At 44.9% G+C, this 11,820-nt stretch overlaps 2 protein-coding genes across 2 annotated transcripts in view; both read left to right on the top strand.

Moving 5' to 3' along the window:
- Positions 1–6,893, top strand: part of naa25 (N-alpha-acetyltransferase 25, NatB auxiliary subunit) — a 24,219-nt gene extending 17,326 nt beyond the window's left edge. The window contains exons 8-19 of the mRNA XM_037692080.1: positions 104–193; positions 266–446; positions 613–712; positions 807–958; positions 1,032–1,157; positions 1,231–1,471; positions 3,826–3,949; positions 4,026–4,091; positions 4,171–4,268; positions 4,353–4,463; positions 4,533–4,673; positions 6,733–6,893. Coding sequence (XP_037548008.1) covers positions 104–193; positions 266–446; positions 613–712; positions 807–958; positions 1,032–1,157; positions 1,231–1,471; positions 3,826–3,949; positions 4,026–4,091; positions 4,171–4,268; positions 4,353–4,463; positions 4,533–4,673; positions 6,733–6,855 — 1,553 coding nt within the window. The 3' untranslated portion in view covers positions 6,856–6,893. The remainder of the gene's footprint in view (positions 1–103; positions 194–265; positions 447–612; positions 713–806; positions 959–1,031; positions 1,158–1,230; positions 1,472–3,825; positions 3,950–4,025; positions 4,092–4,170; positions 4,269–4,352; positions 4,464–4,532; positions 4,674–6,732) is intronic.
- A 4,069-nt stretch (positions 6,894–10,962) lies between these two features.
- The window catches only part of LOC119424890 (BRCA1 associated protein), a 16,808-nt gene continuing 15,950 nt past the window's right edge, over positions 10,963–11,820 (top strand). Inside the window, exons 1-2 of the mRNA XM_037692403.1 lie at positions 10,963–11,093; positions 11,250–11,411. Coding sequence (XP_037548331.1) covers positions 11,015–11,093; positions 11,250–11,411 — 241 coding nt within the window. The 5' untranslated portion in view covers positions 10,963–11,014. The remainder of the gene's footprint in view (positions 11,094–11,249; positions 11,412–11,820) is intronic.

Raw genomic sequence — 11,820 nt, 5'->3', positions numbered from 1 at the left:
CTGATGGTCCTCTGAGCGTGTTCTCCAGTGACCTGATGGTCCTCTGAACGTGTTCTCCAGTGACCTGATGGTCCTCTGAGCGTGTCACTTGTTTGCTCTGCAGGAAGCAGCAGCCTGAAGACGGAGCTGCAGTTCTCTGACATGTACTGTCTCATGGCGGCTCACGTCTACATCGACCTGTGGACAGAGACAGGTGAGACTTCCTGCTGCTTCAAACCCTTTCCCCTGACTGAGCACATCTGTAAACATGTGTGTGCGTGTGCAGGTGATGAGGGCATGGTGTGGAGATGTTTGGGGCTCCTTCAGGAAGGTTTGTCTCTCAGTCCCTCCAACGCTCAGTTCAAGCTGCTGCTGCTGCTCCTCTACTGTCGCCTGGGAGCCTTTGAGCCCGTCGTGGACTTGTACTCCAGCCTGGACGCCAAGCACATACAGCACGACACCATCGGGTGAGTTCACATGGCTTCAAGCTCTTCAGGGTTTCTTCATGGAAGCAGCATCAATAGTGAGACATATTTCACATCTCTGCTTCACTCATCTGTACAACACTCTACTAGGTTCTGAGCGTTCCTCTCCATCAGCGGCGGTGTCACTCGTGTGCTGTTGTGTTTCCAGGTTTCTGTTGACACGTTACGCTGAACCACTGGGTCAGTTTGCCGCTGCCTCCCAGTCCTGCAACTTCTCCCTCAGGTTCTTCCACTCCAACCAGAAAGATGTAAGTGTTGGTCCCGCTCCGGGGCTGGATCCTGGATCCTCCTCATCCCGCTGCCCTGACCTCTCTCGTTTTTGTTTATCCGTGCACGTCGTAGACCTCAGAGTACATCATCCAGGCCTACAAGTACGGAGCGTTTGAGAAAATCCCAGAGTTCATTGCTCTCAGGAACAGGTTAAACCAGTCGCTGCACTTCGCCCAGGTCCGCACCGAGAGGATGCTGCTGGACCTTTTCCTGGAAGCAGACATGTAAGAGACACGCTGGGCACGTTGTTCCGGGGCTCTGACGCTTTGGTTTGACATGTTGCTCTTTGCTCTTCAGAGTTTTGAGTCTCGAGGAGAGCTTGAAGGCCATGTCTGTATCTGCAGAGGAGGACGACATTCCCTGGGATAGTCTAAGGGACAACAGAGACCTGACTGTCTTCACAAACTGGGACCCCAAAGAAAGGTACAGACGACGGTTTCAGCTGCTCCAACCTGACGTGACGTCAGCCGACCTGTCCTTGCTCTTCATCTCACAGGCAGCTAACAGACGAGCACCGGACCCGGTCTCTAGAGGAGGAGTCTGCGTGGCTTCGGATACGTTCCCTGACGCTGCGCCTCCTCGCCGCGCTGGCTGCTCTGGGACACGCGTCCTCTCAAAACTTTCAGAGCTCTAACGAGAACGGAGTGGAAAGCAAGACGTCCGTCCTCAGCAGCCTGCTCTCTCAGCTCAGCCACACGCTCCAGACGGCAGCACACTTCACAGAACAGCAAACGCACGTAGGTGCACGCCACACAGCGCTCACGACTCTTCAGCAGATGAGCACGAATGAACACAGAAACATGAAACAGATCAGCAGCAACATGAAACAGATCAGCAGCATAAAACAGATCAGCAGCAACATGAAACAGATCAGCAGCAACATGATGTGATTATTCTGGTTAGAGATTCACGAGTCTAACAGCCTCAGGGTAGAAGCTGTTCCTCAGTCTAGTGGTTCTACACTTAATGCTCCTCAACCTCCTTCTTGAGGGGAGCGGGGCAAAAAGTGTGTGTGCTGGGTGAGTGAGGTCCTTCATGATGCAGGTGGCTCTTAACAATAAGATCAAGGCAGTAATTAAAGACAAAATAACAAGATGTAATTAAAAGCATCTAAAGAAAAACTTAAAAAACACAAACATTAAAATAATAAATCGGATCACACTTTGTTAAACGTCGGTGAATACAGGTGTGTTTTTAGGAGAGCTTTAAAAACAGGAAGTGAAGTGTTCTGTCTAATGTTGGGGGCAGGTTGTTCCAGAGTTTAGGACCACGTCTGAAAAAGCCTGATCTCCTCTGAGCTTCAACCAAAAGCAGCTGCTCAGATGATCTCAGTGCCTGAGAAGGAACATCTGGTTGAAGTAGGTCAGAGAGGCATGAGGGTGCAAGGTCATTAATGCAGTTAAAGGTCAACAGGAGGATTTTAAAATCTCTTCTGACACGTACAGGGAGCCAGTGAAGGGAGGACAGAACTGCTGAGAGATGCTCAAACCTACGAGTTCCTGTTAAGAACTGAGCTGCAACATCTTAAGGGAGACCTGACTGACTTCAACATAAAGAGTTGTCCAGTCAGGTTGTAACGAAGGCATGGACTACTTTTTCAAAGTCAGATCAGGTCAACACGGACTTCAGTTTAGCTATCTGTCTTAACTGGAAGAAGTTTTTCTGTAGAACAGATTTAATCTGTTTATTAAACTTAAAGTCAGAGTCTAAAACCATCCAACCATCTGTAACAGACGGTTTAAGAAGGGGCTGAAGAGAGTCGAGGTTTACAGGACCAGAGACGGCAGCAGAGCTAGAGTTAAACACAATGAATTCAGTTTTCTGATCGTTGAAACTTAAAAAATTGAAGCCGTCCGTGCCTTGATGTCATCAAGACATTTTAACAGAGGGTGAATGAAGCAGGAACTGTTGGGCTTTAAGGCAGATCAATCTGACAATCATCAGCGTAACGGTGAAAGAAAAGACTGTTTCCTCAGGATAGACCCCAAAGGGAGCAGATACAGTGAAAACAGAAGGGGTCCAAGAATCAAGCCCTGCGGCACCCAGCAGGAAAGAGGCACTGAAGCAGATAAACTATTACCGACATTAACATAAAAGCTCCTGTCACTCAGATAAGAAGGAACCGTTCTAACACTGCGCCTGTAATCCCAAACCAGCTCCAACCGCGATATAAGGGTGCTGTGGTCATCAGTGTCAAAAGCAGCGGTAAGATCCAGGAGAACAAGTAAGGTTCTTTCAATGATCATCATCACTGATCATCTTGTGATCATCATCACTGATCATCTTGTGATGTGGATGACTTTCTGTAACTCCCGTGCTACATTTGAGCTGTGTCGGTTAAATTGGCTAAATTTTTGTCATTTTTAGTTTTAAAAGTGTCATCCACTCCCTGCTGAGTTCAGTACGGATCTGTTTCTGTGAAACATCAAACTTCTGTTCCACAAAAGTCCCTGAAGCTCATCTTTGTTGCTCAGAGCGCGCCGGGCGGAGGCCGAGGACTATTTCTGGACGTGGCGTCTCTGCGAGGCACTCCCTGGGTTTCCCTCTTTGGTTTAATTTCCCTCTCGTCTCATTCGTTCTCGTTTGCGTGAGGAGACGACCAATAAAATACATTCGTATGAAATGTGCAGGTCTTCTGCCAAATGTAGGAAGTAAGGAGAAAGATCGTCAGGTCCAGCTGATTGTCCCGTCTCCAAATGTTGGAGCTCGTTGCAAACCTCACTGACAGACTGAGTCAAAGAAAACGACTGGCGTCTAAATGAAAGAACCGCACGCAGCAAAGCTAAAACAACTGAGCATCTCTGATTTATCTGTCGCTAGGTGACGAGCACGTGTCACTTCTTCATGGAAGCAGTGCAGAAATGACAAAGCTGACAGACATGTAGCCAATCAGCATCCAAGCCTGACTTCCTGTCTGGACTCTTTTAAATGGCTCCAGTGTGTCTTTGACTTGTTGGTGGTTTCCAGGTCTGTGCCGGCCTGGCTGGCTGGTTTCGTATTGATGATAAAAATCATCTGGACGGTCTTATCGTGTGGAACGTGAACACCTAACAGCCGTAAGAACCCTGACGTGATGGTTTGTCCTTGACAGTATCCGTTCCTGGGCCCCCCCTCCACCCGCCTGGCCTCGGCTCTGTCCAGCGGTGCCTGCCAGTGTCAGGCTGCAGCCCTGCAGCTGCTGCTCCACCTGCACGAGCTGGAGTCCACCGGATTCGGTAAGAGGACCCGTCGCAACGTAAAACCCAGACGACGAGCGCTCCGAGCTGATTTCTGTCGTTTGAACTCTTCCAGATGAGCCTTCGGAGCTCCAGACTCAGATCTGTAACGTTTTTAAGTCTCTAGTGGTTCAGCTTCAGGGTAAGCCAACAGATGTTGTTATTTTAAACGTCCTGGACGTCTGAAGCTCCACAGCAGATGTTCCCTGTTGTCTTCACAGAAATACTGAGTAAATGCAAAGGAGATCTGCTGGAGGTGAAAGGAGGCACATTAAAAAGTCACCCCTCCTTATTAGAAACTTTAATCTTCTTTGTCGAGGTAAAGTGACCACACACACACACACACACACGTATAGTTTGTGTGTTTCTGTCTGAATTAAACGCGACGTGTTCTCCTGCACAGACAGTAAGCGTAGTCTGCTGGATGACGAGTTACGCTGCTAAGATCCTCCGACCTCTAAAGACGAGTTTACAGAAGAAGAAGAAGAAGAAAAAAGAGTCTACCATCACGCTGGTAGGCTCCACCCTCCTCCGTTCATGTCGAAGGAGCTAACTCGGTGCTAACGTTGCTCGTGTCTTGCAGCCGGCGTTGATGTGTGGCTTCCAGGAGCTGACGGTGGATTTGCAGGACCTTCTCACCCAGACGTTGGAGCACATAAAGGGTCAGGAGGTTCACATATTGGCCCTCAAACTCACCAGTTTAACCTTGGAAGGACACTCAGAGGTTGGTGCTGTCCAGACCTTCCCCTAGAGACAAATATAGAGTTACACGTGTAAATATACAAGCTAAAACTTACCTGACATACAGCGATGGCTGAAAAGTAGAAAGAAGAAGCTGTAGATGGGGGGGGGGGGTGAAATTAGCAGAAAGAAGCTAAAAGAACCAGAAATAAGCTGAAATTAGAAGAGAAAAACAACTGAGGATCTAAAAAGCCAAAATTATCAAATAAAACAAAAGAAACACAAAAACACTGCAAATAGGAGAAAGAAACTTAAATGAAGACGAAGCAGCTAAAATTAAATGAAAATCAGCTGAACGTAGCTGAAAAAAGCTTAAAGTTTAAATTGACAAAAGGACTAAAAGTGTACAACGAACTGAAATATTTAGAAAGAAGCTGAAAAAGAAACATAAAAGCTGAGGAGTAGTCAAAAAGCTGAAAATAGCAGAGAAGTAGCTGAAATGAAGCTGAAAGAAGCAAATACAAGCTTAAATTAAATGAAAGGAGCAGGAAAAAAGCTAAAACATTTTAACAAAACTAAAATGAGAAAAAGGAGCTGAAGGAAGCCGAATCAAAACGGCTAAAATGAGCCGTAAAAGCTTGTAAACAGCTCAAAGGGTTTAAAGGATGTAAAGAGAGCTCCATTTATTTTCAATGAGGAAAAACATGGCCGACAAAGCTACATATTTAAAAAAGTAAAAAACTGCACAAATTCCACAAGTGCGAGCAGGAATGTCTTGAATGAGCCGAACGTTTTGATGCAGGGTTTGTTGTAAAGGAACAAAGATGGCGGAACGAGTTGCGTTCAGAAGAAAAGTGAGAGCTCGGTGTAGAAACGGTTTATAAACATTCACACTATTATCAGATATTAATAACGTGTGGAACGTTGAGTGAAAGCTGAGTTGTTAAAAAGGGATTCCATAAACAACCAGGCGTAAGTTCATCAGATTAATTTCAAAGCTTTGGTGAACAGAAGATCAATCACCTTCTGAGCTTCTGAGCCGTTCTGACTTCCTGAACTGAAAACATTCAGTTTTGTAGAAACATCAGCTCCTACTGAACTGAAGTAAATGGGAATAATGTTTAGCAACATGTTTACATTAATGCAGGGTGTTGTTCGTGTTATCACTTATATGAAATTACAACGCTTGTGCTACAAACGGTTAGAAAATTGAAAGGTCAGCAGAAACCTTTTAAATGCAGCTGTGCAACATCTGTAGGTGAAACTATTTACAAGCAGCTGTCGATGCAACGTTTCATTTCTGGTCTCCATGAAGTTACCAAGTGTTATAAAAATATAAATTAAAGAAACACCTTCCTGTTCATTATTAAACAGTCACGTACGGTGAAGGTCTAATTAGCATTGAGCGCAGCAGAGTTTATTTTTCTTTGTAGAGAAGTAAAGATTTCAGACAAACAGTGCATTTCATCGAGGACGACAAAGATAACGTTACTAACTCTGATATATTTTATCTCTACGTTAGATTTGTTGTTCTGGATAAAGTTTTACAGACAGTAGCCTATGCTAGGTTATCTAACCGTTGGCTTGCTAACTTGAGAGGCACGAAGCTCATGACGAGCAGGTTGGAGGATTCAAGAGAATTTATTGTTGTTGATTTATTTTACAGATCAGTTCAAATAAACTCACCATGCTCTGGTCAGTAAAATACTCTACACAGTGTTGCTCCCTGCTTCGGCTGAGCTGAAAGTGAAACTTAAGTGAACGTCCATGACTTGAAAGTTGTCTTCAAGCGCCCTCTGCTGGATACATCGTACAATAACAGCTGGTTCCTGCATTTTAGGGCTGAACATTAGAAGTGTTTAAATCAATGCGTAGTGGGACAATTATCACCGATACGATACGTCCCCAAACGATAATATCGGCCGAAAATATCAACCCTGCCGATATATCGGTCAGCCTGTAATTTTCAGTAAAAGTCACGTTGTATGTAAAGCTGTAACATTTCCAGCTCGGCGAGGGGGTGATTGAATGCTGCGTCAGTCAGACGCTCGTGTGAGCGTGTGCAGGTGTGTCCCATCGTGATGCGTTTGTGTTTGTTTCAGGAGGAGGCTTCGTTTACAAAGACCGCCATGGACAAGGTGCAGAGCAGTTACCTGCGCTCGCTGCAGGAGGTGGCAGATCTGCTGAGGAAACGAGCAGAAACTGTAAAGAACCTTAAAATCTGAACATCGTCACCCCCGGTCTGAAGAGGACCGTGTAGCCCGCCCCCCCCCCCCCGGTCACATCCCCCTTGCTGCCCTGCGTGTCGACTGTACCAGACCCCGTCGCGTTCTCTTGTTTCATTCTTCTTTATTTTTCATTTCCTCGTGGTTGACACAACCCTCGGGAACGTGTGCAGCTCTTACGAGGACTCGAGCCTGTGACTAACGAATAAAATCAAACTTTTAAAGAATTCTGTCTGAAACCGTTGAGAGGAATGGATCCACTTTTACAGCCTGCTAAGTTATTGTACATAATAAAGAGAGACAACGTTTGTTGCCATGGCAACGCAGAGACCAACCTTCATCCGACGAGGAATATTTTTCATCCGTTTCTCCGCTCAAAAAGCAAAGTTAGAAATGTGAACGTTTTGGAAACAAAGATGGCCGCCGGCAGAGAGCCTCGTCATTTTGCTTTTTTTCTCTTTTGGTTTATTCTGTGAAGCTTTGAGCCTCTTCTGCAGCCGCAGCTTCAGAACATGTTTTAACCCTCATTACTGTCCCCTCCCTGGTGCTTCTGAACAAACTGACGGACCGATTCAGATTATTATTATTAATAATTATTAATTATTTATTAATAATGAATTATTCAAGCATTATTCCGTTATTAATAATTAATTATTCATTCAGTTATTAATAATTAATTATTCATTCAGTTATTAATAATTAATTATTCATTTGGTTATTAATAATTAATTATTCATTCGGTTATTAATAATTAATTATTCAACCATTCAGTTATTAATAATTAATTATTCAATATTATTCAGTTATTAGCAATTATTATTCAATCATTCAGTTATTAATAATTAATTATTCAATCATTATTCAATCATTATTCAGTTATTAATAATTAATTATTCGATCATTATTCAGTTATTAATAATTAATTATTCAATCATTATTCAGTTATTAATAATTAGGAGGTTCAGTGTGTTGCTTTGCATCAATCAATATTTTTCAACATGATTGGTTTTATTGAAGCTTTCAGGAAGTTATCAATGGATGGAGAACCACAGCTGAACATCTGGACTCAACTCAAGATCCTGTGTGTGTGTGTGTGTGCGTGCGTGTGTGTGTGCGTGTGTGTGTGTGTGTGTGTGTGTGATCCTTGGATGTTTGTCGGTCTGCTGCAGGATGCCTTCTCAAACCACAGACGTTTTGTGGACATGTGTTGGACTGATGTTGGACAGGTGTTGGACATATTTTGGACAGATGTTGGACATGTGTTGGACAGATGTTGGACAGGTGTTGGACAGATGTTGGACAGATGTTGGACAGATGTTGGACATGTGTTGGACATGTGTTGGACAGATGTTGGACATGTGTAGGACAGGCGTTGGACAGATGTTGGACCTGTCTTTTGAGCGTGCGGTCCTTACAGACTTGCTTCAGCTGCAGTAGGACGTCAGAAGGCTCTTTGGTTCCTCCATCATTAACAGATGATTGTTGGTGCTTTCTTCATATTCTTTCTTCTCTTTGACACTTTGGACGAGGACTGTCACAAGCAGGACATGACCCCCCCCCCCCCCCCCATATGTTGAGTCTGTTGACCCACTCACTGACACGTCTGCTTTTAAATGTCTTTTTGTTTGTTTGGTAACAGTCGGGCTGCAGAGAAGATGTGTTGAGGTTCAGAATCATGCCCCCCCCCCCCCCCCCCCTTGTTAGAAAATGGAAAACAGAAACACTGGAATGTCTAAAAGGTTTTTAATAAAAAACAAAATAAGGTAAATGAGAAATTGTATTTTTCTTTCTTACAACAAAATGATTTCATTAAACCTGGACGTCACCTGTAGCGTCCCGACCTTCAACGTCTCACATTGTTGACACTGGGGGGGTGAACCTTAGTGGAAATCTGTCCCCGTCCCTAAACGTCCCAGACAGGGACATTTATGTACTCCGATTGAAGTTCCAGTCATGTAGGCAGAGTGAGACGTGTCCAGTGTCTTTACAAGAAGATTCTCAGTTTGATGCAGAGGAGAAGAAATGACACGTCCAACGATACATCTATCATCCATCCATCATACATACATCATCTTCCTCTTGTTCTGGACTCAGGTCTTGGGGGCAGCATCTTGAGCAGGGAGGTCCAGACCTCTCTCTCCACAGACTCTTCCAGCTCTTCTGGGAGGACTCCAAGGAGTTCCCAGACCAACAGAAACACGTAGGTCTTCTCCTAGTTGGACATGCTGGACCTCCTCAACTGTCTCCTCTGGATGTGGAGGAGCAGTGGTTCTCCTCTGAGTCTCTCCTGATAACTGAACTTCTCCCCCTGTCTCTAAGGGAGAGTCCAGCTACCCTGCAGAGGAAACTCATCTCAATCTCCTGGATCCACGATCTCATTCTTTCAGTCTCTACCAGAGTTCATGACCAGAGGTGAGGGGAGGAACGTAGACCGACCAGTAAACTGAGAACTTTGTCTTACAGCTCAGCTCCTCTTCACCACAATGGACCGGCACAGAGTCCACAATACTGCAGACACTGCACCAATCCATCTGTCAGTCTCACGCTCCATTCTTCCATCACTGTGAACAAACTCAGAGATACTTGAACTCCTCCACTTGAAGCAGAACCTCACCCTCGACCTGAAGAGAACGGTCCACCCTTTTCTGACGGAGGACCATGGTCTCAGATTTGGAGGTGCTGGTTCTCATCTCAGCCGCTTCACACTCGGCTGTGAAGCGCTCCAGTGAGAGCTGAAGATCATGATGACACCAACAGGACCACATCATCTGCAAAGATCAGAGATGAATCCTGAGGCCACTGAACTGGACTCCCTCCACCCCCCGGCTGCACCAAGAAGTTCTGTCCATGAAGTTCTGAACAGAATCTGTGACAAGGGGCAGCGCTGGTGGAGTCCTCCACCCTGAAGGGGTGAACATGCCTGTGAACGCCGCCTGTGTGCATCTGGAAACTAATCTGTTTATATGTTGCATTCAGAGTCACGGAGAGGCTTTTCAGCTCGTCTTGCTCCAGGACTCATGTCTCTGAGGATAACGACTGAGCAGCTTCTTCACCAGGTCTTTCGTTTTGTTTTGGAGTTGAAATGCACATCTCGCACCAAAACATCTGAGAAGCACAGAACCCATCTCCGTCCTGAGCGGTACTGATGTCTCGGCTGATTTTATTTTATTTTTCCATCATTTCACACAAAGAAGCAGTGAGTTTGAGGTTGTCAGTGTTGGTGATGAACCAATGAAAAGCTCCCCCAGCCATGACATCATCTGGACTTTTACCAACTGTTCACAAAGTAAACTTCGTTTTGTGTCGTCACAAAAGTCCTAAAGGTTTCTCAAAAATAATTTTCGTTATTCAAGCACTTAATAAATAAGTAGCGTTCCCAAAGTATTTCTGATGCACAACAGGAAAGGTTCAGGCTGATTAAATGTCAGGGAGGGGGTGAAATGTTTTTATACAGTCAGATTTCAGCTGAACATTTCATACTTGTGAACTTCTTAATGCTTTTTGAACAGATGTTTTTTTTTTAAACTTATATCTTGTGTTTTTTTTTTCTTTTCCATCAGAACCACAGAGTTCATATTTAACCCCCTCCCACTCAAAAAAATTGCATTTTGATTAGCAGTTTTAAAGATTTTCCTTTTTTATTTTGTTATAAACCTTTTAAAATCTAATATTGCTTTCAACCCCTGTAAATGTTAACTACCGTAATAAATTATTTCCCCAAAGTAAAAAAACAACAAACAAAAATAAATAATTGGGAAAGCTTTAATCATGGCAGTGAAATGAAGTTTTATTGACTGGAAAGTATAAAAATAAAGTGAGCTGCAGTGACGTCGTTTGACCAGTTGGGGGCAGCAAAGCTGTCTGACCGTCTGTCGTCAACGAAGAAGAAATTCAGTTTCAACGAAGAAGAAGGTTAGCCGAAGTTTACACAGTTCAGGAGACGATTGGCAGCAAAACAAATGCATAAACATCACATATATATTTATAATCACTAATGTGATGTTTACGTTTGTTGGCATGCCTAGTAGTTCTGTTATAATTAAGGTTTTAGATCACTGATATGAAGAGCAGTCGCTTCTGTTAGCTCAGCACCTAGCATGTGTTAGCTTAGCTGTTAGCTGTTTGTTTTTGCTCAAAGTGGTAATTTCTCCGTGAATACATGAGTGTGTCGCTGGTTGTCGTCCGTCTGGAAATAGCCGACCAGTCTCCTTTTCCACAAGGCTTCCAGTACTCCGCTGGTAAGGCTGTAATATTAATATTATTAGTAGAATTTGTTAAAACAAAGTTAGCCAGGCAGCTAACGCTAACAGCAGTGACAAAGCGTCGTGTTTTTGTTGTTCCCATGTTGAGCTGTGGTAACGGGGGTGGTTGCGGCTGCTGCCGACTGTGTGCAGATGAAGGCTTGTCAGAGGAGGAGCTGCAGGAGAAGGAGCTGCTTTTAGCCAAACGCACTTTGAGCGGAAGGAGCGAGGCGGACCGAGCCGCCGTCCTCAACCAGCACATCGGCAGCAGAGCCATGGGGGACATGGTGATCGAAACCTACGAGCCCAGCGCAGGTAAACTGCTGCTGTGAGCTCAGTTCACTCCTACAGCACGTCTCACCGCTGTCCTGCTGTCCTCATACACGTCCTGCTGTCCTCATACACGTCCTGCTGTCATCATACACGTCCTGCTGTCCTCGTACACGTCCTGCTGTCATCATACACGTCCTGCTGTCCTCATACACATCCTGCTGTCATCGTACACGTCCTGCTGTCATCCTTCATGTCCTGCTGTCCTCATACACGTCCTGCTGTCCTCATACACGTCCTGCTGTCCTCATACACGTCCTGCTGTCCTCATACACGTCCTGCTGTCCTCATACGCGTCCTGCTGTCCTCATACGCGTCCTGCTGTCCTCATACACGTCCTGCTGTCCTCGTACACGTCCTGCTGTCCTCGTACACGTCCTGCTGTCCTCGTACA

Source organism: Nematolebias whitei, chromosome 18 (assembly GCF_014905685.2).
Source record: "Nematolebias whitei isolate Nwh7 chromosome 18, NemWhi1, whole genome shotgun sequence".
In the NCBI taxonomy this organism is placed as follows: Eukaryota; Metazoa; Chordata; class Actinopteri; order Cyprinodontiformes; family Rivulidae; genus Nematolebias; species Nematolebias whitei.
This window is presented reverse-complemented; position numbering and strand designations above follow the sequence as displayed.